General features: G+C 45.0%; 1 protein-coding gene across 2 annotated transcripts in view; it reads left to right on the forward strand.

Moving 5' to 3' along the window:
• The window catches only part of AKAP12 (A-kinase anchoring protein 12), a 104,348-nt gene that overhangs the window by 44,566 nt on the left and 34,995 nt on the right, over positions 1-24,787 (forward strand). For both annotated transcript variants that reach the window (XR_007152304.1, XM_047859578.1), the window contains exon 2: positions 14,210-14,324. Coding sequence is in view for 1 of the 2 variants with exons in the window: in XM_047859578.1 (XP_047715534.1) it covers positions 14,210-14,324 (115 nt within the window). In the remaining variant the exon portion in view is untranslated. The remainder of the gene's footprint in view (positions 1-14,209; positions 14,325-24,787) is intronic.

Raw genomic sequence — 24,787 nt, forward strand, 5'->3', positions numbered from 1 at the left:
GCCCAGAGCCCGACGCGGGGCTCGAACTCTTGGACCGCGAGATCGTGACCTGGATGAAGTCGGATGCTTAACCGACTGCGCCACCCAGGTGCCCCACCAGTCTTTTGCTTTTAAGGTACTCATCTTCACTGTTCTCTTCACATTAATATTTTGCTTAATTTGCATTTGGGATCTGCAGACAACAGTGAAGTCAATATGGCAGGCAGTTGATTCCCCCCATACATCTTGCAGGTGCAACAACTCCGAGGAGGAAAAATAACCTGTCTTAGACATTCATCATATGGCATAACACTAGAAAATGTGCTTTAAGGATCCGTATCCTGAGATGTACAATTTGACAAGATCTGGAGAGCCTCACCCCACTCTGAGGTCCACACTCAACCAACCAACAGATGTTAGCTGCCTACTAGGGTTTAAACATGGACCTTCAGCATTGCTTAGAAGCTTAAGATGAAAGTCATTAACCTGAAAGTGCGGCTTGTTTCCTGTCCTTCACACAACAAAGTTTTCAACTGTTGGGTTGTTTAGTCTGGTCTGTTCCCCCCAAGTGGACACACCGGTCCCGCCACTTTGAATTTCTGTATTAGATGGGTTTTATCAGTGACCCAAAGGTATATAAGTAGGACCGTGTTTCCTGGTTTAGGGAAGTTGGGGGGGGGGGACAGTTTAAGCTCCCCCCTTTTCTGATTCAATGAGGCTGAGTAGTGGTTCTTAGCCAGGAGTGTTAGGATCACTACCCAGAGGGGACACGTGTTCGGTAGAGGCCACCAGCAATACCTCCTGTCCTGTGATTCCAGCACACAGGAGGATGCTGGGGCTATCAGCGTGCCAGAATCCTTGACCTAGGATTCACGTGTTTCTGTGGTTTTATTGAGCATCTCTGTTCTAATTACGACACAGACCTAAATGCTGTGGGAGCTGCCAAGTAAGCCCTTCACGTACTAGAATCCTGGTGGACCATCTTCACACAGCGAATTGCTGTAATTAATTGGTAGGTGGTACTTTTCATTCCCTCATGTCCAGCAGAGATCTTATAAATTCCCTTTGTCTGAAATCAGCACGGTTGATCTCCTACCTCTACCAGATTTAGAGCTCTGTTTTCTTTCACATACTTTCCCAGAGAACCGAAGATCTTTAGTACGTTTTAAAACAACTGTAACTCCTTTTTAAAGGAGGGGAATATCCGACTGAAATGTTGTGTGTTAAAGCATATGGCATTTACTCTGGTGTCTTTACTTAACGCGGGCTGTTATTAATTGCGGTCTACGAGGTGGGCAGGTCATTTTAGAAAACGTTACAGTGGGGCGCCTGGCTGGCTCAGTTGGTAGGGCGAGCGACTCTTGATCTTGGGGTTGTAAGTTCGAGCCCCATGTTGGGTGCAGAGATTACTTAAAAATAAAATCTTAGAAAAACTTGCAATGATTTCCTCCCTAGTGGTTCAGAATGCACACTACAGAGAGTTTTCCCAAGATCATTTGAGCCCAGCATACTTCTGAGATAATGCCTGGTACAATGGCATTTGATAACGCCTGGTGTACTGAGTATTGATATTTCAAAAGCCTGATCAGTTGGACGGCGTGTTTTCTTTCCGTGAGGTTGGTGGGTAGGGAGCCCCATTGACTCTAGCGGATGGTACCGACATGCCCACCCCCTTTTCTGGGTACTTCAGATTAACTCAGTCATGTTCAGTGTCACCAACCAGTAAGGAGATACTTTTGTTTGTTGGTTTTGTTTTGCTGAAGACAGGAGTGGGAAGAAATAGCGCGGAATTAAAAGCAAGCAGAGGTTTTATTTCGAGATCGGGTGTTTCAGGGCATCTTACAACTTTAAGGTATTAAAAAATGTTTTTTAATGTTTATTTATTTTTGAGAGAGAGAGAGACACAGCCCGATGCGGGAGGGGCAGAGAGAGAGGGAGACACAGACTCTGAAGCAGGCTCCAGGCTCTGAGCGGTCAGCACAGAGCCTGACTCGGGGCTCGAACTCACGAACCTGAGATCATGACCTGAGCGAAGTCGGTGGCTCACCTGACTGAGCCTCCCAGGTGCCCCCCAGGGCATTAGTATTTTAAGACGTGGAATTGCCGCCTCACCTACAGCAGGGCATTTTTCAGGAGGAAAATCAAGATCAGCCAGAGATCTCCTAAGGTCATTTCTCAGATAAGGACATCTCGTTTTTAGCGGTCACTAGAATCACTCTTGCCCCCGAGTATATACTGTTCTTGATTTCATGTGGTATGAAGAGCTTTTGGTGCAGTGTTTATACAATACTCTGAAACATTAGAAGCACTTCTTTTCTCTCTTTAAAGGCTTCCTAGTTTAAGGGCCTCCTTTTTTGTTGTTTTTGTTTTTTGTATCGTTTTGTGAATCGCCATGCATCTTTTCTAGATTCATGGAATACAGAATAATACAACAAACCCCCGTACCCATCCACCAGCGTCAGCTGTGACCAACATGTTACCAATCTTAGTTTTGTCAGATTGTAATTTTTACGTTATATTTGCTTCTCTTTTTTTTTTATTTAAAAAAAAATTTTTTTTTTCAACGTTTTTTTATTTATTTTTGGGACAGAGAGAGACAGAGCATGAACGGGGTAGGGGCAGAGAGAGAGGGAGACACAGAATCGGGAACAGGCTCTCCAGGCTCCGAGCCGTCAGCCCAGAGCCTGACGCGGGGCTCGAACTCCCGGACCTCGAGATCGTGACCTGGCTGAAGTCGGACGCTTAACCGACTGCGCCACCCAGGTGCCCCTATATTTGCTTCTCATAAAACAAATACAAGATCTGGTGTCTGCAGACCTGTCATTATAAACATAATAGCTGAAGACTTTGTCAGACTTTACAGAATTGAGCTTTTTGGGAATCTTAAAAAGAAAAACCTTTTTACCACTCTCATTCTCGTACGTTTTATTTCTGCAACTCGGAAGTGGAGTGTCCTTGGGGTGGAGACAGCCTCTTAAGGCTAACTTGTTGGGAGGATGGCTGTAGGGGAAGGCGTAGAGGGATTCAAGAATTCAATCCAGTTAGCTTTCAAAAACCAGGGCTGTAGCTTGTGAAAATTTTTTATAAACATGGATTACGGATGGAGTCATCAGTTTCTATATTTAGCTTTCAGCTTATTTCTAGAAATTTAAATTTTTGTTTAAAATTTTTTTCTAGTTTATTTAAAACTGAACTGTTGGCACAGAGCCCGACGCGGGGCTCGAACTCACGAACCACGAGATCATGACCTGAGCCTAAGTCAGACACTTAACTGACTGAACCACCCATGCCACCCCTAAGGCTTATTTTTGAGGCACACACACACACACACACACACACACACACACACACACACGCACACACACATACACGCACGCACGCACGCACGCGGTGAGCAGGGGAGGGGCAGAGAGAGAAGGAGACACAGAATTCGAAGCAGGCTCCAGGCTCTGAGCTGCCAGCACAGAGCCTGATGCAGGGCTTGAATCCATGAACTGTGAGATCATGACCTGAGCCAAATTCAGATGCTTAAGTGAGCCACCCAGGCCCTCCAATTTCTAGAAATTTTAAAACAATTTCTGAAATTCTCTTTGTGCTTGTGTTTACTAAAAGGGAGGGATGAAATGGTTTCACCATATTCAGGTGTGTGCTGTTTGGACAGTTTGGTTCTAGAGTGAATATAATGTTTGGAGCTATGGCTGTTGACTTGTGTGAAATAAGTCTTCAGCCATAAAGATGGTCAATTTTTTTTTTTTTTTACCTTTATGTAAACTCTGCCTCCAAATTGAGGCTTGAACTCATGACCTTGAGATCAAGGGTTGCATGCTGTAACAACTGAGCCAGCCAAGCGCCCCAAGATGGTCAACTTTTTAAGCGGCGTTGACAGATGGGCTCATTAATCCCCATGCAGCCATGTATACGTGTGGTGGTGGGGAGGGTCCTGTACGGTCTCCTGCTCACAGCAGGATAATTGTGTTTTGCTACCTGAGGGTCAGACCCACCAGGAACCACCCCGGGCAAAAGAGCTTACATGTCTTGAGTCATCGTTTCCTCTTGACCAAGTTTATTCCAAAGCTCTGGCCTGCTTACTAGAGGGGTGCCCTGTGTCTTGAGCTATAACCCTGTTTTGTGTGCAAGATCGGGTATCGTGAGATGCATTTTCTGTAGACACATGGCTGTATCTAATTTAAAAAAAAAATTTTTTTTAACGTTTATTTATTTTTGAGACAGAGAGAGACACAGCATGAATGGGGGAGGGTCACAGAGAGAGGGAGACACAGAATCCGAAACAGGCTCCAGGCTCTGAGCTGTCAGCACAGAGCCCGACGCGGGGCTTGAACCCACGGACCGTGAGATCATGACCTGAGCTGAAGTCGGACGCTTAACCGACTGAGCCACCCAGGCGCCCCGAGGACAATTTCTTAAAAGTTGGCTCTAGCACGATAGAAAAATACGGGAGTAGATCACGGGTGGATTTGGGCAAGTGGACTGAGACACAGCGGCTTCCGACACCTTTTCAATTGAGGAGAGCTTTCCCAAATATTACTTCACTTGAAACTCAAGACGATCTGAAAACCAAGATGGTCTTTGTCCCCATGTATATAGTTTGGAGAATGAGCCCAGAGGTCAAGTTCCATAGCTAACAGGAGCCATACTGTGCCGTTTGCTGTTTCCTCCATACTTCCTGTGGTTAACAAAACAAAACAAAAAACAACTCGGGTGTCTCTCCTCTGCTTAGACCTTTGTGTCAACTGCCTTGCCCCTCTCTTCCTACCCAGACCATTAGACAACTAGAAGGCTTACAAGCCTTTATGCTAAATGTTGTGTTGAGTGCAGAGTGTGGACAATCCAGAAAGAACTCTTGAAACTTTCTTTTTTGAAAAAATGTTTTAATGTTTATTCATTTCTGAGAGAGAGAGACAGACAGACAGACAGACAGCACAAGGGGCCCCCGGGGGTTGGCAGAGATAGAGGGAGACACAGAATTCGAAGCAGTCTCCAGGCTCTGAACTGTCAGCACAGAGCCCAAAGCAGGGATCGAACCCACAGGCCATGAGATGGTGAGATCATGACCTGAGCTGAAGTCCGACGCTTAACTGACTGAGTCACCTGGGGGGCCACTTGAAGCATTCGTTTTGTAGGGGGGAAGTGGGCCTGGGACAAGTAGTTCCCTTTATTTTATATATATTTTTAAGTTAAATTATTTATTTGGAGAGAGACAGAGGGCACAAGTGGGGGAGGAGCAGAGAGAGGGCGAGAAGAGAGCGCAGAGCCGGATGTGGGGCTCGAACTCACGAACCACGAGATCATGACCTGAGCCAACATCAAGAGTCGGACGCCTGCCCGACTGAGAGACCCAGGAGCCCCATTAGATCACACTTATGACAGCAAAAGGCATAATAAAAGCAGCTGCAGCTTAGATTAGTAGTGGACTTATTAAGAACGTGTCGGGGATGCCCCAGATACTCTGTGAGGTAGATAAAAATGAATTCTTATCACATTTTTACAGAGAAAGGGAGGTAGGAGAGGCTAAAACGTGTGGCCCAAAGCCACAGATCAGACCCCGCTCTCCTAGCCACCTCCCATTTGCTGGCCTGGAAGGAACCCCACCACGTTTCAGCCTGAGACAATGAGGGGACAGTTCTAAAATGCCAAAATGAGGTACTTAATCTTGCCCCAGCGAGTACCAGTACCCAGTTCTCCACTCTGCTTCTGAGCCCGCTGTGTTCTCTACACTTGAGGGAATATGGATTAGTTTGCATGACCAAATGCCTGAAATAGGATTTCACTGTTGCATTTCTGTCTTAAAGCAGTTCTGTTTTCTCATGAAATTCATGTGACTGGTAAGAAATTAGAATTACAATGCTTCCCTGTAAAGCAAAATTTTCTTAGCGGCCTCTTGCCCATTCTAAAAATAAACAAACCGAGACAGAATATCCAGCGAAGGAAAAGCTCTCCCACCCCCCAGTTGTAAAAATCATCATGTTACTTAGATAAAGAACATAACATAGAAACATAGAACATAGAAACATCGGAACATAGAAAAGTAGAAAAATAGGGGTGCCTGGGTGGCTCAGTTGGTTGAGCGTCCAGCTTCGGCTCAGGTCATCTCACGGCTTGTGGGTTCGAGCCGCGCATCGGGCTCTGTGCTGATGGCTCAGAGCCTGGAGTCTGCTTTGGCTTCTGTGTCTCCCTCTCTCTCTGCCCCTCCCCCACTCAGGCTCTGTCTCTCTGTCTCAAAAATAAATAAATATTTAAAAAAGGAAAAGAAAAGTAGAAAAATAGAGGGTATCAAATATTCATGGTTCCTTCCTCAGTGATATTTTGATATATTGCAGTATGAACGGTATGGTAATGTTGCTGTTTTCCAGTATGTTCTTGTATGTATTTGTAATCATTTTATATGTATAACTGTTATGTTCGCTCTTTTTTTTTCAACTTTTTTTTTTTTTTAATTTATTTTTGGGACAGAGAGAGACAGAGCATGAACGGGGGAGGGGCAGAGAGAGAGGGAGACACAGAATCGGAAACAGGCTCCAGGCTCCAAGCCGTCAGCCCGACGCGGGGCTCGAACTCACGGACCGCGAGATCGTGACCTGGCTGAAGTCGGACGCTTAACCGACTGCGCCACCCAGGCGCCCCTTATGTTCGCTCTTTAAATTGAATATCACAACATAAAGTACATCCCCATACTATTACATACACTTTGTAGGTAGTATTTTTAATGCCTGCGAGATGCACTATAACCATGCCCTAAATTTTGGATATTTAGAATTATTTCTTAAGTTAATTTTTGAAATCTTTTGACTTTTGTCCTCTTAGTGTTTTTTGCAGTGACCTTAACTGTAGGAATTAGATCTATTTAATTTAATTAAGTAAAGTGTCTCCTCTTCTGTGCCTTACTCTGTGGCCTAACAGTTTATATCATGTTTAGAGTTGGGTTTACATAGCTTTCTACTTAGATTAGTTTGAAATAAAAATGGCTACTTTTTAAAAGAAAAGCAAACCTTTCAAAACCCATAATTCTGTTGGTGTTCTGTAATTGACCTCTAAATTAGAAGGAAACTTTTAGCTTAAACATAACCCAGGCTGGCTGGTATTGTCACGATGACTTTTTTTTTTTTTTAAATAAATGTTTATTCAGTTTTGAGAGAGAGTGTGTGAGCAGGGGAGGGGCAGAGAGAGAGAGGGGCACAGAAGATCTGAAGCAGGTTCTGCACTGACAGCAGCCAGCCTGATGTAGGCCTGGAACCTACGAACTGTGAGATCGTGACCTGAGCCGAAGTCGGTCGCTCAGCCAACAGAGCCACCCAGGTGCCCCGACAATGATTTGTATTCTTGCAGCCTGTGTCACTTTTGTGAAATGGATTGACTGGGGTTTTTTCCTTCAATCAGAAATTCTGCTCTTAAGAAACTCAGTGCCAAGGCAGAACATGCTCGCGTTAGGCCGTGTGTGTAGCTCAGGTCACCTGGGGTGAGTCCCGGCTTCCCCACATCTTGGCTCAGCCCCTTGGGTGCAGTACCTCTCCCCTTCTGCTGGCCATAAAGTGGGGGTGATGGTAAGAGTTTCCTTAAGGTGGACGGTTAAATTAGCAAATGTATATAAACGACATTGGTGATATGGGTCCATAATACATGTACTAATATATCGGGAGCCTCGGGTAGCCTGGTGTAGAGCTGTGATAGTCTTGGCTGTGTCTTCGTCAATATTTTTGGTTAATGGTGTGGCCGAGGGGGTTATTTAAATGGTAATCACATTTGGAGATCATGTGAACAGACGGGTGAAAGGTCCATGGGATCAGTTTGGTCCATTGCTCAGAGGATCTGAAAAGGTTTGTGAACCCTGGAAAGCCAGGTTATTAGCATGTGATAGCCTCAGAATCTGGATTTTAAGTTTCAAAGCATTTTCACCTTTGCAATGATAAAGTAAATAAAAAGGAAGCCATGCCTTCATATAATATATATTAGTTATGCCTCAAACAAAGCAAAACAAAACTGTGTCTCTTCCCCAACACCCTTGCAAAGGGCAGAATAACTAAAATTCCAGAGGCAGCATTTGTTAAAGATTTTGTATAATGTTGTTACAGTTTTTTTTTTTAATGCTTATACAAACATCCGAGGGAGCCCTCCCACCCCCATCCTTCTCTTTCTCCCTCCCTATAAGTGGGTTATTTTTGTCTTATTTTTTTTTTCTATTAAAAAAAATTTTTTTTTTAAATGTTTATTTGTGTTGGAGAGACAGAGAGAGACAGAGCACGAGCCGGGGAGGGGCAGAGAGAGAGGGAGACACAGAATCCGAAGCAGGCTCCAGACTCTGAGCTGTCAGCCCAGAGCCCGACGCGGGGCTCGAACTCACGAACTGTGAGATCATGACCTGAGCGAAGTCGGACGCTTAACCGACTGAGCCACCCAGGCGCCCCTATTTTTGTCTTATTTTAAACACATAAAGGAATCAAACATTCTCTATAACTTGCTTTTCTCACTTAAACTGGAGACATCTACCTATGTCGGGGTGTCTAGGTTGACCACGTTCCCTTCGATGCTGTTATGTGGGTTGTGTGTTGTGTGTCATGGTCCCTATACCTGCGTAAGGAGGGAAAGCCATGTCTGCTAGGATAGTGTGGTGGGTGGGTATGCACATTCCAATTGTTTCTGGCTATTTCCAAATGGCTTCCCAAAGACATTGTTTACGGAATGATAGTCTCATCTCTATTTTCTTCTATTTGACAATTTTATTTATTTATTTATTTATTTATTTATTTATTTATTTATTTATTTATTTAAATGTTTATTTATTTTTGAGGGAGACACAGAGCACGAGTGGGGGAGGGGAAGAGAGAGAGGGAGACACAGAATCCGAAGCAGGCTCCAGGCTCCGAGCTGTCAGCACAGAGCCCGACGCGGGGCTCGAACCCACGAACCGTGAGATCATGACCTGAGCCGAAGTCGGACGCTCAACTGACTGAGCCACCCAGGCGCCCCATATTTGACAGTTTTAAAGGTTTCCTTCAAAATGCTCTATATTAGAATGGAGAAAAAGACATTGAAGAGTTTTCCTTACAAGTTTTGTCAGGGATTTAAAATCCCCCCAGATCATCTTTTTTTCCCCCAGATCGTTTGTGCGTGTGTCCCTGTCATACTGACTCGCTTCTGGTTGCTCCTGCTCACATCCACCTAACATTCCGTTTCTGGGGCTTTGCCAGAATTGCACTGGTTGGAACCTCATTTACTGCAAGTAGGGCAGGACTGTGGGGGACAGTGTCACCTGTGAAGGTCAGCTGATCATCCGATGAGAACATAGACAACGAGGGTCACTTCTGTGGTGAAAGAAGTTGCTTCAGCAGGCTCGTCGCCTCTACCCCCAACATCCCGAGAGCTGTCGAGAGCCCATCTGTTTTGTTCATTGTTTAACTCATTCATTAAAGAGCTTAATTCTCCTGGGGCCCCTGGCTGGCTCCATCAGTGGAGTGTGTGATCCTTGACCTCAGGGTTGTGGGTTTGAGCCCCGTGTCGGGCGTAGAGACTGCTTAAAAATAAAACCTTAAAAAAGAGAGAAAAGAGCTTGAGACTCCCACTGCTTACTCTGCAAAGGGGCTCAGAGCAAGTCGTGGGCAGTCCTGTGGAGGAGGAAGAGGAACGAAGTCTGGTAGTTTCTTTCTGCAGTGTCCCGGCTGCCATTTTGGAGATTCCAAAATCTTATAGGAACGAGAGGAAAATACTGCTGCTGGAGGCACTGAGGTGTTTTTTAAAGCTTGTTTAGTCGTAATGTGGGAATGCTTCACGGGAATAAACTCTGGCTGACCCACTCAAAGGATATAAGCTTGAAAACATTTAGGGTTTTGATTTGCTCGAAAGAGGCGTTTACGCTTTTTGAAGCACAGATCCAGTGGGAATAGAGGTTTTCTGGTGCTCCCTATGTTCAAATGCAGAGAGCATGTCTTTTAAGTCTAGTGTCTACCTCTGTGTTTGTACAAGTGTAGAAGTAAGTACAGAAGGGTTGGAGAAAGCTGAGTGAGGAAGCTTCAGAATGAAAGAATGGAGTAGAGGGGCGCCTGGGTGGCGCAGTCGGTTAAGCGTCCGACTTCAGCCAGGTCACGATCTCGCGGTCCATGAGTTCGAGCCCCGCGTCAGGCTCTGGGCTGATGGCTCAGAGCCTGGAGCCTGTTTCCGATTCTGTGTCTCCCTCTCTCTCTGCCCCTCGCCCGTTCATGCTCTGTCTCTCTCTGTCCCCAAAATAAATAAATGTGGAAAAAAAAAATTTAAAAAAAAAAAAAAAAAAAAAAAAAAAAAAGAAAGAATGGAGTAGAAATTTCCGCTTTTTCTTTTCTGGAAACTTGAGTCCCGACGCTGCTTTCCTCCCTGAAGTAGTGACCCGGAACACTACATCTGGCTCCGACATTCACCTCCCGTGTCACTAAGTTGTGCGACTGCCTCCTTCAGTGTAACTGATAAATCAATCCTTGTCTTCTGTGGGCATTTGAATTACAGGCAAAAGAGAATGGCTGAGTTCACCTCAGATAGGTGCTAATTGACAACGAAATGCATCCACTATGTATGAAATAATCAGGCATAAAACATGTATTCTCCCTTTTTAAAAAAATGCTTATAGATACATATACACATAAGAAAAGACAGAAAGGACTTAAATGTTAAGGAACAGTGGGTTAGGTTTCTTACAATTTGAGGTGACCTTAATTTATTGGTAACTCTCAGAAGCACCTGAACCTTTAACAATAGTATCAACTGTGTAAATGGTTGGGGTTGGGAAAAAAAGGAAAACAAAAACACTATTTTTGTCACAGACAAAAGTGAGTTTTTCCTTCTGCAAGATTATGTAAACAGCATCTCCAAGCAAAACACAGAATGGTGGAAATATCCGAATATGGCTAGGAATGAAGTCCCATTTTTGTGTGGAGTGTTGGTGTCTCCTGGGCTGTGAATGTTCACTTGGGGGGTATCACCCGTGGGGGTCAAAGCTTGGGTGGCCCACTCGCTTTGAGACTCAAGCTATGCTTGTAACAAAATTGGCTCAAAACTCAGTTTCAATAATATCCCTGTCATATATTGTCTGGTACCAACATTAATCCATCAAGTGCTTTTTGGAAATAGGGACAGGGTCCTGTGGTCACTGGAAATAACTAATCCATAATCATCACACTTTGGGTGTAAGGAGGGCTAGCAAGTAATGTCAGATTTTAAGACTCATCTGATGTTATTTAATGTACTTCATTATATGTATGTAACATTTACGAGGAGAGGAAGGTTTGTGCCTGTGTCCTGTAGATGTTTTGCATTTAAAAACACTCAGTTTGGCTCTGGGTAAAGATAGCATGAGTTTGACAATTCGTAAAGAATTACGAGAACTCTTCCAGGAATTACAGAAATTCTGTAGGATTCTAAACGGTAAAACTTCAAACTGTTGGTTCCTAAACAAGGGGCACAGTTGCCCAACGTTTATTGCATTGAAAAATTGAGGCATTAAAACTGCTTTCTTGGGGCGCCTGGGTGGCTCAGTCCGTTGAGCGGCCGACTCTTGGTTTTGGCTCAGGTCACGCACAGTCTTGTGGTTTTGTGAGCTCAAGCCCTGCCTGGGGCCCTGCGCTGGCAGCACTGAGCCTGCTTGGGATTCTCTCTCTCTATTCCTCTCTCTCTCTCTCTGCCCCTCCCCTACTCATGCTGTCTCTGTCTCTCAAAATAGATAAACTTAAGACAACACACTGCTTTCTCATGTTCCCCATTTAGTTTGCATATCATGGTGCATGCACATCAAGCATTTTTTAAATTTTTTTTTTTTCAACGTTTTTATTTATTTTTGGGACAGAGAGAGACAGAGCATGAACGGGGGAGGAGCAGAGAGAGAGGGAGACACAGAATCGGAAACAGGCTCCAGGCTCCGAGCCATCAGCCCAGAGCCCGACGCGGGGCTCGAACTCCCGGACCGCGAGATCGTGACCTGGCTGAAGTCGGACGCTTAACCGACTGCGCCACCCAGGCGCCCCACATCAAGCATTTTTTAGATTGAAGATCCACGGGATTTCTGCGGAGCTCGCAATAATACACGTTCCCTGCTTTCCTCCTGCCTCTTCTTCACGTTGCTAATCAAATCTGACTTGGACGTGTTCACATAACCAGTGATATTTAGTCCAGATACTCTTAAAACGCTGACCTTTTTGCTAATGGGCATTGTGGAGACCTCCCTCCCCACCCCCCACCCCCCACCCCCACTTTTGTCTTTAGGTTTCATTTCAGACTCCTATCTTTCATAGTTTGGTAAGAGCAGACTTTAAGTGGAAATGTAATCTGAGCATTCTCATAAGTAGACTCAGCGTGGGCATTTTGAAGCCGACTCTTCCATCTGGGGAGTAAGTATTAAAAAGTGCAGTGGTATTATTTCAGGAGGCAGCCCGTGCCGCCGAAGGGCAGCTTTGCTGGGAGCCGGCAACAGCCAGGTGAAATCAATTTAGCTCAGTTCAAGACTTCCCGATTGACGTGTCTTGAACCTGCTGTCCCTTCAAGGCTGCGATCAAAGTCCGTGGTTTGGCCAATGTGCTCTGCTAGCCTGTAAGCGGCACGGACTGATGCCAAGGGGAGTGGTGGGCCCGGAGATTTCTTTGGGCTGGGCGGGTCTGGAGACTGCGGAATGCTCTTAGTGCCATTTTTTTTTTTTTAAATTTTTTTCTTAACGTTTTTATTTATTTTTGAGACAGGGAGAGACAGAGCATGAGCAGGGGAGGGGCAGAGAGAGAGGGAGACACAGAATCCGAAGCAGGCTCCAGGCTCCGAGCCATCAGCACAGAGCCCGACACGGGGCTCGAACTCACGAGCCGTGAGATCATGACCTGAGCCGAAGTCGGACGCTCAACCGACTGAGCCACCCAGGCGCCCCTCTTAGTGCCATTTTATCGTTACGCACCGCAACAGGTCCTTCAGCAATCTGTAGCACTGTGGAAAAAACCCTGGAAGTTCTTGGTGGGGAGTGCTGGCTTTCAGGCTATGGTGCTTCCTTCTGAGCTGTGGGATCTGTGGCCCGCCAACCCCCACCCTCTGTGATCCCACTGGGTTCCAGTGTCCTCTGCTCTAAAATGGAAATAACAGCACCTGCCTGCATTGGTTTTCATATACTGGGAAATGTGTGCAGATTGTAAAGCATTGTTGACATCCTGAGGTTCCTAAATGGTTATTGAGCTATTTTTGTAATAGCCTTAACACTTTTTACCTATATTCTCAGGTTTAGAAAAAAAAAATAAATAATATAGGGGCGCCTGGGTAGCTCAGTCAGTTAAGCATCCGACTTCAGCTCAGGTCATGATCTCCCGGTCCGTGAATTCGAGCCCCGTGTCGGGCTCTGTGCTGACAGCTTGGAGCCTGGAGCCTGCTTCGGATTCTTTGTCTCCCTCTCTCCCTCTCTCTCTGCTCATGCTCTGTTCATGCTCTGTCTCTGTCTCAGAAATAAATAAACATTAAAACAAAATAACGGTATATCTATATGTCTACTATTTTTGCAACTGAAAACATCATTTGCATAGGGTATTTTCCGGGTTAGAGGACCAATGTCCATTTTAGTAACATTTTAAAGAAAAAACTGACTCGGAAAAGCATGTGTGATGCATCTCTTCTTTGTTCTCTTGTCTCTGAGTACACTGGTCTTCAAACCATGGGGTTCCTAATTTGCCTCCCTTCTCTGCCTCCCCTGCACCTTTCTTTTCTCATATGCCCATCACGTGGGAACTTCAGTCTCAGCTTTATCCGTACTCCCTTTTCTCCCAACACCCCATAGGTCGGGGCTCCTCTGTTTATTGTGACTTGTGTTTCTCCACCATGAGTTTCCATAATTGTTTATTTACATGTCTGCCCTTTCGCCTGGGAAGGTCATATTGTCACTTAGGTATATCCTGGTCAAATGTATAACCTGCATCTAAACACAAGGAAAAACGTTGCTTTAAAGAAAACAACATTTTTTTCTTGAAGTCTGCTTTTGATGGAAGTTTGTAAGCTCAAGGGGGCTGGGACCACACCTGACTTACTCGTTGTATATTCGATAGGACTGGGCTGTATGTCAGGGATGGCATTTAGGTGAGTGAATGGATGAAGGAGTGGTGCACACATTTGCCCTGATAAAACGCCGTATCTGCGCCCGGGACCTTTTGTAAGGTAGCGGGATCATGCAGCGTAATAAAAGACTTAAATCTTCATCGTCATTGAAGTTTACATGGTTTTGTTTCCCGTGTAGCTCCTCCAGAAGAATGGTCAGCTGTCTCCTGCCAATGGCTTAGCTGAGGAAGAAGATTTCAGCCCCCAGGAGGGAGCCCTGAATGGCCAGGAAGAAGAAGTCCCTGTCACAGATGGTAAGCTGCCTCTTCGGGCTCTGGGCGGAAGCAGGGACTGGAGGGTGGACGACACCTGCAAGGAATCCGTGGAAAACAAGGAAAACAGGCCTGGGAAGAATATAGAACATCCCGCCTGGGGTTGCCTGATTTCGACAACAAAAGCGATCAATTGGTTCCAAAGGGAAGTATTTCTCTATACTTAGGTGTCGGAGTGAAGTCACGTTTCATGTTTCTTAGATATTTTTATCTGGAACTTTTTTTTTTTTGCCTTCTCTCAACTACTCGTCTGGTGTTCACTGGCGTTCCTGTGAATTCTTGTTGGAAACCCCAGAGTCGTGGTTGCTTTAAGAGTCAGTTTCTCTCACTCTGGAGAGTAGCCTCCTCTCGCACAGATTTTTCTAGTTGTGTATGTTTCAGGATGCACGCTTCTCTTTGCCCGTGTTTTCTAGCTCTTGAGACTACCAGGTCCCACGGGGGTGGTTACTAGAAAGCGAATCTTTCACCACATTGTCACCTAGTTCGAGTCAGCCCCCGCGAGGTAGCAAGGACCATGGTTTAGGGTCATTAGGGTCAGAATCAAGTACCTTGACCGAGCACCCTTCTCTGTGGAAGGGCCACAGGTTGAAGAAGAAACTTCCTGTGTCTCTTTTCATTCAATCGTAAACAAAGGGATAATTTCACAACCACTCTAGAAGATATATGAAATGATGATTTGGCATGCAGTGAATTATGTCTTCTATGCAACATAAATAAGACAAATGTAGGGGAAAGCCCCATGAGAGGAGACTGGCCATGGCCTTGGTTAAATGAGACTCTCCTAACATGTGGAACCTGTTTCTCTTCTTGCTCAATACCCCCATGGAGCTACTTCAAGCAGCGAGCTGCTTTTGAAGTTGGTGGGAATACTGATCTTTATATAACACCACAGGCACAGTATAACGTTAGAAATATATACAGTCTCACAGAAGGGAGGATTTGCATGACCCGGTGTGAAAGTTTCAAATCATCTCTACCAAAATAAGTGGAATGGCCCCAACTCAAATTCCAAAGGCCCGGGCTTTGTCCTTCCCATGGCAGCTTTTGAATCGAGTCAAGCCACAGCAGGTTGGGAGCCTTCTGTGGCCAAGCCAACTGTGCTCGGTGCTTCAGGGAAGATGAACAAACTGAGAAACGACCCACCACTGGTGGCGGGGTTGGGGGGACAACAAGAAGCGGGTCTATAGCAGGATCAAAGGAAGGTCAAGACAGAGCAGCGTGGTGGTTATCGTGTGAGTTTTGCAAGGAGGGAGAGCTGCCCTCCGTTCTGGTGGTGCAGCCATTTGAGATCCAAGGGTGGATAAGATCTGGGGACGGAGGCAGGGTAGGGGTTAGGTTTGTTGACAAGGGATGAGAGCCAGAGTGAGTAGAATAATAACAGCCAACACTTCGCAAGCTTTTCCTCTGGGTCCTGGATCTGTGCCTTTTGTGCAGTGTGGTCTTTAATGAGGCGGGTACTATTGTTCTCAAGGTTCAAACCCAGATCAGCAGATTCTCAAGCGTGAACTCTTAACTGCTGTGCCTTCACTGTGCTGAGCACGTCCAAAGCCTTGTCCGTTAGGACAGTGTCTTCTGAGCAAAGAATAGAACGAAAACCCAGCAAGGAAAGTGTACTAGATAACCGGGCTGTGAAAGCAGAGTGCACTTGAGGAATATTTAGTAGCAATGTGGGATCACTGAAATACACCACCAAGGGAGAGCCTGGCTCCGGCAGGCTTCCTATCTGACGCTGGCTGATGGATGTGATCAGCAGAAGGCAGAGAAGGATCAAGGACATGCCTTAGCAGAAGATCATTCCATTGTCTCCCTGAGCTGACCTAGGCTTCTGATCATGGCCTTGGGGCTCGAGCAAATCTCCAATACCTCCCTGCAAGAAAAGTGGCAATTAATATACCTTGCCCTTCAAAAGGCCTGAAAAGGCCTTGTCACCTACGAAAAGACAGGCAGGGGGCCTAGGGCTGCAAAGGCCACCACCTGAGGCCCTGCTTTTAGGATGAACTGTCATTCATTGACTTACTAGGGTCTCCAAGGGAGCTTGGTACACTGGTTTTTTTTTCTTCTCCCTTTTACTTGCCTGGCACTGTAAATACGGACAGTCTTTAGGGCAAATTATTAAAAAATATTTTTTCATGCTTTTCTTTTGGGCGGTGATAGCCTAAGGCTATATTTTATGGTTATTTCCAGAAAATCTCTTCCCCAGCGATGCTTACGATAATGTAAACAAAGGCATGATTTGGTGCATAACACTTAATTGTAGGATTTGAGGGACCCGGGTTTCCACTCCTGTCCACAACAGTAAGAATAGATCTGACCCGTCTTGTTCCCTTGGAGAATTGACCAACAGTGTTGGTTCTGCCATAAATGGATCAATTAACGGGAGAAAACTGTGAACAAGGGCCATTCCTGCTAGAGGTTTCTTAATGTTTGTTTATTTTTGAGACAGAGAGACAGAGTGTGAGCGGGGGAGGGACAGAGAGAGACACAGAATCTGAAGCGGGCTCCAGGCTCTGACCTGTCCGCACAGAGCTCACCGTGGGGCTCGAACTCACAAACTGGGAGATCACGACCTGAGCCGAAGTTGGATGCTTAACAGACTGAGCCACCCAGGTGCCCCCTGCTAGAGGGTTTTTAACTTAAAGTGGCCAAGGGGCATCTGGGTGGTTCAGCCTGTTGGGCATCTGATTTCGGCTTACATCATGATGTCGAGGTTGTGGGTTCGAGCCCCGCATTGGGTTCTGTGCTGACAGCTCAGAACCTGGAGCCTGCTTTAGATTCTGTGTCTCCCCTCTCTCTTTCTCTGCCCCTTCCTTGCTTGCTCTCTCTCTTTCTTTCTCTCTCAGAAATAAACATTAAAAAAAAAAAATTAAAGTGACCGACTATATTTAGACAGAGCCAGAAGTGAAAATATTTTCTGACCTTAACTTGCTTGTTTTCTTGCTAAAACCAGGAATAGTGGTAATTCAGAACCAATCTTCTTCCTAGAATGAAAATGGAATCCTGTTTCCTTGTAAACTTTCCATAAATGACACAAAAAAGGAACTTCTTCCTAAATGCTAATCTGTGCAGCAGGGTTAAATATGTATATAGGTATTTTGTAGAGGACTTGAAGATTATGTAATTTCACGGGCCATCTTTTAGAAAGCAGACAATCAGAGTTGAAAACAAATAATTATTAAAATTAAAAAAAACCAATTCACAACAAATTACTTTAGCCTTGGAGATTTACCCCTTCTGAATTCTTTTTGGGTGGTTTACCATTTATCAAAACTGCTTCTGCAGAACCGCAGCCTTTTCCCAATTAGAAAAATCTGTTGGGGTGCCTGGGTGGCCCAGTCGGTTAAGCATCTGACTCTTGATTTCGGCTCAGGTCGTGTTCTTGTGGTCATGAGATCGAGCCCTGTGTCAGGCTGTGTGCTGACAGCACGGAGTATGTTTGGGATTCTCTCTTTTCCTCTCTGTTTACCCCTCCCTGGTTCACATGCTCTCTCTCTCTCTCGCTCTCGCTCTCTCGCTCGCTCTCTCTCTCAAAATAAACTTAAAAAAAAAAAAAAAGAAAAAAAATTTTATCATGCCATGCTATCCCCAGCATTCACAGTGGTTGCACGAGTGCCATTAGTTCTATGGAAATCTGCTTCTGTTGAAAAGATTTTTAAAGGGGCGCCTGGGTGGCGCAGTCGGTTAAGCGTCCGACTTCAGCCAGGTCACGATCTCGCAGTCCGGGAGTTCGAGCCCCGCGTCAGGCTCTGGGCTGATGGCTCAGAGCCTGGAGCCAGTTTCCGATTCTGTGTCTCCCTCTCTGTCTGCCCCTCCCACGTTCATGCTCTGTCTCTCTCTGTCCCCAAAATAAATAAAAACGTTGAAAAAAAATTAAAAAAAAAAAAAAAAGAAAAGATTTTTAAAGAGCCCTCTCAGGACGCCTGGGTGGCTCAGTTGGTTAAGCGTCCGACTTCGGCTCAGGTCATGATCTCGAGGTCTGTGAGTCCGAGCCCCGAGTCGGGCTCTGTGCTCACAGCTCAGAGCCTGGATCCTGTTTCAGATTCTGTGTCTCCCTGTCTCTGACCCTCCTCCGTTCATGCTCTGTCTCTGTCTCAAAAATAAATAAACGTTAAAAAAAATTTTTTTTAAATAAAATAAAATAAAATAAAGAGCCCTCTCTGTCCCAAACTGTCATTTTTTTATAGTCTGTGGCTTATGGATTTTGTATGAATTAAATGCCTCAGCAAGAATGATTTTTAAAACATTACAGATTGGTCCAGGTCTAATTTTAGATTTAAAACTTTTGCAAATTAAAACTTTCCAAAAAAAAAAAAAAATTGTAGCTTTAGTATCTGTTGCACAGATTATTTTTTTTTTTCCAGATGGGAAAATTCAATATTACAAAATCAAAAAACTTAAGACCTTCCTTATTTAGATGATATATTTTTATGAAATAAGGTACCTACCCCACTCATTGCCGTGTGCATATTATCAATTGATGGTCTCAGATCTTCAAGCATTTGGACTTATCATTGATAAGGCAGTCATTTCTGTTTCCTCTTTGAGATTTGCCTTTCTGCAAAGCAGACACAGCAAACATTGTAAAGCACGTGAATGCCATGATTTTTCCGTCTCCACAGGTCACATTTGTTTTTGTGAATAAACAAATCTTTTTTCGCTCTTAAATTTTTGTTCACGTGTGCGTTTATACTGGTCACGTGCCCCGAATGAGGATGTTTACACCAGCGACAATGGAGCGGTAGTCGGGGCTCTGCTCCTGACATTTGCCACTCTGGAGCCAGCAGCATTCCGAGTAGCAGCCAGCTTTGTTAAGCTGATCAGAACGGTAAGGAGGGTCATTGGTGGGATCCAGAGGCAATCCTGGGAAACGCCAAGAAAAATGTAAAAACAGGAAAACCCCAAATGTCACTTAAAACAGAAGTCTTTTAGAGAATGTGTTTCTTACATTCTGCAGGATTCCACTTTGCTACAGCATCTGGATATCGTCTCCCCGATACCGTAACAAAAACGGGGTATCCATCGCTCAAGTTATCTAGAAGCTTAATTTGCAACCTTACGGACAATTTCGTTTTCCTAATGGTGCTTAATGTCACTGTCTTAGCTTTTATTAGGTTTGCTGTTTGAAACCTGCCAGATTCTGGTGTTTAGTGGCTTTGGGATTCGGAAAAGCCAAAATGTTACTGACTGCCAAGTGATCACAACCTTCCCCGAGGACCTTGGTACCTTACAGAAAGTCCATTCTGGAATTACCGGTAGTTCTTTGCTTTTTGATCACTTAAGAACTTTATCTGGACAGTGAGTACCTAAGATCCTTTCCAAGTCTCTGTTAGAGGATGACCCCCCCCCCCCCCATGCCCACCATTCTTAACTGTGAAGAAACAGGATTCCATCCCTTTTCTATTTCAATTTATGACATAATTGGGACCTTGTTAGTATTCTCACGAAGTCATGCCTGTTGCCCAAATTACTACCCTCCATTCCTCCTTTATTTTTTCCCACATTGGGTTGTCAACGTGTCACGTTGACTATGCCTGTCTCTTGCCTCCACTTCCGCTAATATACAGGAACCACGGGCAGAGATTTCTTGGGGGGGGGGGAGGTCTAGTCCATATGGTTCAGTGCTGAATCCCCCAAGTCTGAGCTGTCTGGGAGCACCTGGGTGGCTCAGATGGTTGAGCATCCGACTTCGGCTCAGGTCATGATCTCACGGTCCCACAGGTCATGATCTCACGGTCCCACATCTGCTGCCAGCCTGTCAGTGCAGAGCCTGCTTCAGATCCTCTGTTCCCCCCCCCACCCCCCCGCCCTTCCCACCTTGCGCTCTTCCAAAAATAAATAAATATTTAAACAGTGTCTGATACATAGTAAGTGCTCAACAAATACTTGAACACATGAAGGCATGTTTAAGTTGACATTAACTAATGAGTTAACATTTACTCATGAGAGAGGAGGATCTATTAGTTTTTCACCTTTGTGCAACTTAATGGATTTACCCCAGACCTCCTTTCCTTTGGTGTATCAGCACTAACAAAGCTGGATCCTTCCCAGCACACCATGCCGTGTTCTTACAGGTGCTTACTCTAGATTATCCAGGGGTTGATCGTGATGAAACGAGGACTCAGGAATGCTATCCCTCGTGAGTGCTCAGTAGACAAAGAGGAGCATCCCTCCCTCCCCTGCTTTGGTTCGAATACAGTGTTATTGCCTGACATTTTCTCAAGCTGTATCCTGTTTTGTAATGTTTTGAAAACTAGAGGGAACACTCATAAAATAAGACTTGAACGTCAGCAAGAGAGTACTGTAGTTTGCAGTTTCTGGGAACCGGTTTTTATTCATGTTTTTTACAGGGATGTTTTTAGAGTGCCTCTGAAATTATGCCATTGACAGATAACTACTGCTTTCATCTTTAAAGAAACACAGGGTTTTTTTTTTTGCTTTATGTTTATTTATTTATTTATTTTGAGAGAGAGAGTGCACACATGCACGTGTGCACACGTGAGCGAGGGAGGGGAAGAGAGAGGGGGGAAGACAGAGAATCCCAAGCAGTCTCCAGGGTGCTGGCAGAGAGCCCAACGTGGGGCTTGATCTCACAAACCATGAGATCATGACCTGAGCCTAAATCAAGAGTCGGAAGTTTAACTGATTGAGCCCCCAGGTGCCCCAGGTTTTTTTTTTTTTTTTTCCTAGTAATTAACAGCTAACTAACAGCTAACCCTTATAGGGAAGAATTTCTTCCTCGAACTATATTCAAGTCTGACAGTGCAATGAACCTTTATTATTCCTTCTAACGTGAAAAATGGTGGTCAGGGTATGGACTATGAGGAAAGGAGTAGGAAGGACTTCTGGTCCTTTTTATGCTAGGTTTATTCTAGGCAACAGAAACATGGGGACACTGTTTCAGTCACTGTTTTTTTGTGTGTGTCACCCCGAGTTGAATGTATCCCCTTATCTCACTGATCATCAGTTTTCCTATGTAAAATCAGCATCCTCAGCCAACTCTGAAATTCTAGGACCGAGTAACATCAGAATTAACCAGTAATGTAAACACTGAAAACCAAATGATGGGTTAGCCGCTGAAGACACCCAAGTGACCTTGGGCAGGTGGGAATCTACCTGGTAATTCTATTATGCCCTTTTGTGAAAACACTTTCTTTTTCCTCTAATCTTCTTTTAAAATTTTTTATAATGTGTATTTTTGAGAGAGAGAGAGAGTGAGAGAGAGTGGGTACATGTGTGCGCGTAAGCAGGGGGAGGGGCAGAGGGAAAGGGAGACACAGAATCCAAAGCAGGCACCAGGCTCTGAGCTGTCAGCACAGAGCCCGATGCCCCGATGCGGGGCTCGAACCCAAGGACCCAGAGCTCATGACCTGAGCTGAAGTCAGGCGCTTAACTGACTCAGCCACCCTGGCGCCCCCTTTTTGTCCAAACCCAAAAGGCATCTTCTAGATTTGGGGCACATGGCTGGGTCAGTCGGTGGAATATATCACTCTTGATCTCGGGGTTTTAGGTTTGAGCCCCACATTGCCTGTAGGGATTACTTAAAAGTAAAAAAAAAAAAATCTTAAAAAAAAAAGTCTACTTCTGTATTTGAAATTTTAATGTAATGAACAAGCTCAAGAGGGGAAAATCAAGATGTCTCAACAGATAATCATTTAGGTACAAAACAAAGATACGTAGCTTCACAAATGTGGCCACACGGTGATGTCTTTCCCCCTGTATGGACGATTGAAATTATATAATAGGATTGGTTATGTCCCCACTGGGTGACAGTGATAAATTCCATATCTGCTTGTCCTGAAGACGGGCATTCAACCTTAAGTTGCACTAACCTTAAGACTTACCTATAAATAGCTGTAGGTTTGAGGCTGGTCAAGTCCACTAAGCAGGGTCATCGTTGTGGTCCACTTGAGGAAACACATAGGGGAGACGGTCTATAGGCTGGTCTGCGTTAGTTGCCAAGATTCAGATCCTTTCCCTTGGAGGGACTGAAGTGGCCTAAGGTTAATGGTTCTTTAATTGTGACTAAGCCCATTTGGAAACAATACATTATTTTAGCCATTTCATTTATTGAACAACTGTCTTTTAGATGCTTTCTCAAAGACTGACTCATTTTTTTTTTTTTTTTAATTTTTTTTTTCAACGTTTATTTATTTTTTGGGGGACAGAGAGAGACAGAGCATGAACGGGGGAGGGGCAGAGAGAGAGGGAGACACAGAATCTGAAACAGGCTCCAGGCTCTGAGCCATCAGCCCAGAGCCCGACGCGGGGCTCGAACCTATGGACCGCGAGATCGCGACCTGGCTGAAGTCGGACGCTTAACCGACTGCGCCATCCAGGCGCCCCAACTGACTCATTTTTAAAACGGTTCCAATTTAGGGAGGAGCATGGAGGAAGAAGGACTCTTGATTTGGGGGCCCGTGAGTTCAAGCTTCATGTTGGATAGAGAGATGATAAATAAACTTCAAAAAACTAAAACAATCCCATTTTCACCTAACATAGCAACCCCCAGATGGATGGTTCCAGCAATGGTATATTCTCGAGCACCAGGTCCCTATGTTATATAAAGGAGGATGCTTTGGTAACTTCCAGAAGATACAGTCTCTGGGTTTAAATTCTGTCGAGTGAGTCTTATTCCTGAATACCATACTTTGTATGTTTACCAACTGCTTCTGCCCTTGAAGTGTCAGTATAGTGTGATAGTAACAATGTATGCAGTTCTTTTTGGTGAAGAGCAACATATAGGAGGTTTAGTTAATCGAATGAACTGGTTGCTTTCACCTGTCTTAACATGGACACTAGCGTTTAGAGACAGACAAACACAGGGCGGTTACCCTCGTATCAGGCTGTATCAGTTTCCCAGGGCCGCCCCAACAAAATAGTACAGAACAGGTGGCTTAAACAGAAATTTATTTTCTCACAACTCTCGAGGCTGTGAAGTCCCAAGTTCAAGGTGTCAGCAGGTTCAGTTTCCCCGAGGCCTCTCCTTGGCTCTCCTTGTGGCTGTGTTCAGTCTTTCCCCTATGTATGCACAACCCTGGCTTCGGTGTGTCTCATGCTTTTTATAAGGATGCCGTCAGGTTGGATTTGGCCCATGACAGGGATCTCTCTCTAAATTAATCACCTCCCTAAACACAGGCGCATTCTGCTATGCTGGGGGTTTCAGGCTTTAACTGTGCAGAGGGCACAGTTCAGCCCCGAACACCTGCCTGCATGATCTGCAAAATCTGGTTTAGTGGCCTTAGTGAAAGGGAGCTTGGAGGTGGTCTAGACCAGGCTTCTGCCCCCCATACAGGCGGCTCTTCTGCTTAAACCTGCTCTGCTCTGTTCCCAGGACTGCCTCCTGGAACTACATAGAACGGACTCACCTCCTTTTTCCACATGGTAGCCCTCTAAGTATTTGAAAACATTTATCCTGTCTTTCCTTTAATCTTTTCTTCTCTAGGCAAAACATTTCCAGAGAAAATAAGCCGTCTCACGTTTAAAGAAAAATGCCAGTGCTTATTATGTATTTCGAGTATGCATGTGCTTGATGGAAACTTGCCAAGCACAACTGGGTTTCAATTTAAATATTCCTGCTTTTTGGGGCGCCTGGGTGGCTCAGTCGGTTAAGCGTCCGACTTCGGCTCAGGTCACGATCTCGCGGTCCGTGAGTTCGAGCCCCACGTCAGGCTCTGGGCTGATGGCTCAGAGCCTGGAGCCTGCTTCCGATTCTGTGTCTCCTTCTCTCTCTGCCCCTCCCCCGTTCATGCTCTGTCTCTCTCTGTTCCAAAAATAAATAAACGTTGAAAAAAAATTAAAAAAAAAAAAATTAAAAAAATAAAAATAAATATTCCTGCTTTTTAAGAAGAGTTTATTTCTCAGCTTCTTTCTTTCTTTATTTTTTTAATGTTTTTATTTATTTTTGAGACAGAGAGACAGAGCATGAGCAGGGGAGGGGCAGAGAGAGAGGGAGACACAGAATCCGAAGCAGGCTCCAGGCTCCGGGCTGTCCGCACAGAGCCCGACGCGGGGCTCGAACTCACAGACCGTGAGATCATGACGTGAGCCGAAGTCGGACGCTCCACCGACTGAGCCACCCAGGTGCCCCTCAGCCTCTTGAAAACGTGAGAACTTGGTTTGCTTTATACCAAGTATGATGTCCTGAAAGAATTGCTTGGAGTGGAGACAAGTACATTGATGGAGAAGCAAATGAAGGAGGCTCCTTACCAAGGATGTTGCTAAACAAACTAAAGCCAAATAGAGGGAAGAAAATGTCAGTATACTTTGATGTATTTCTAATGTTGGAATTAAAGTCACTCTTTGGCATTCACTCATCGTGATCATAAGCATACAGCCTTGCATGACTTGATGCAGTAGCTGAAGGTGACAGTAAGATGACCTCCACTTAGTTCCAAATCATTGCCTGTTACAAATGAATGAAAGATGCTTTAGTTTGTACATTGGTAGCT

Source organism: Prionailurus viverrinus, chromosome B2, assembly GCF_022837055.1.
Source record: "Prionailurus viverrinus isolate Anna chromosome B2, UM_Priviv_1.0, whole genome shotgun sequence".
In the NCBI taxonomy this organism is placed as follows: domain Eukaryota; kingdom Metazoa; phylum Chordata; class Mammalia; order Carnivora; family Felidae; genus Prionailurus; species Prionailurus viverrinus.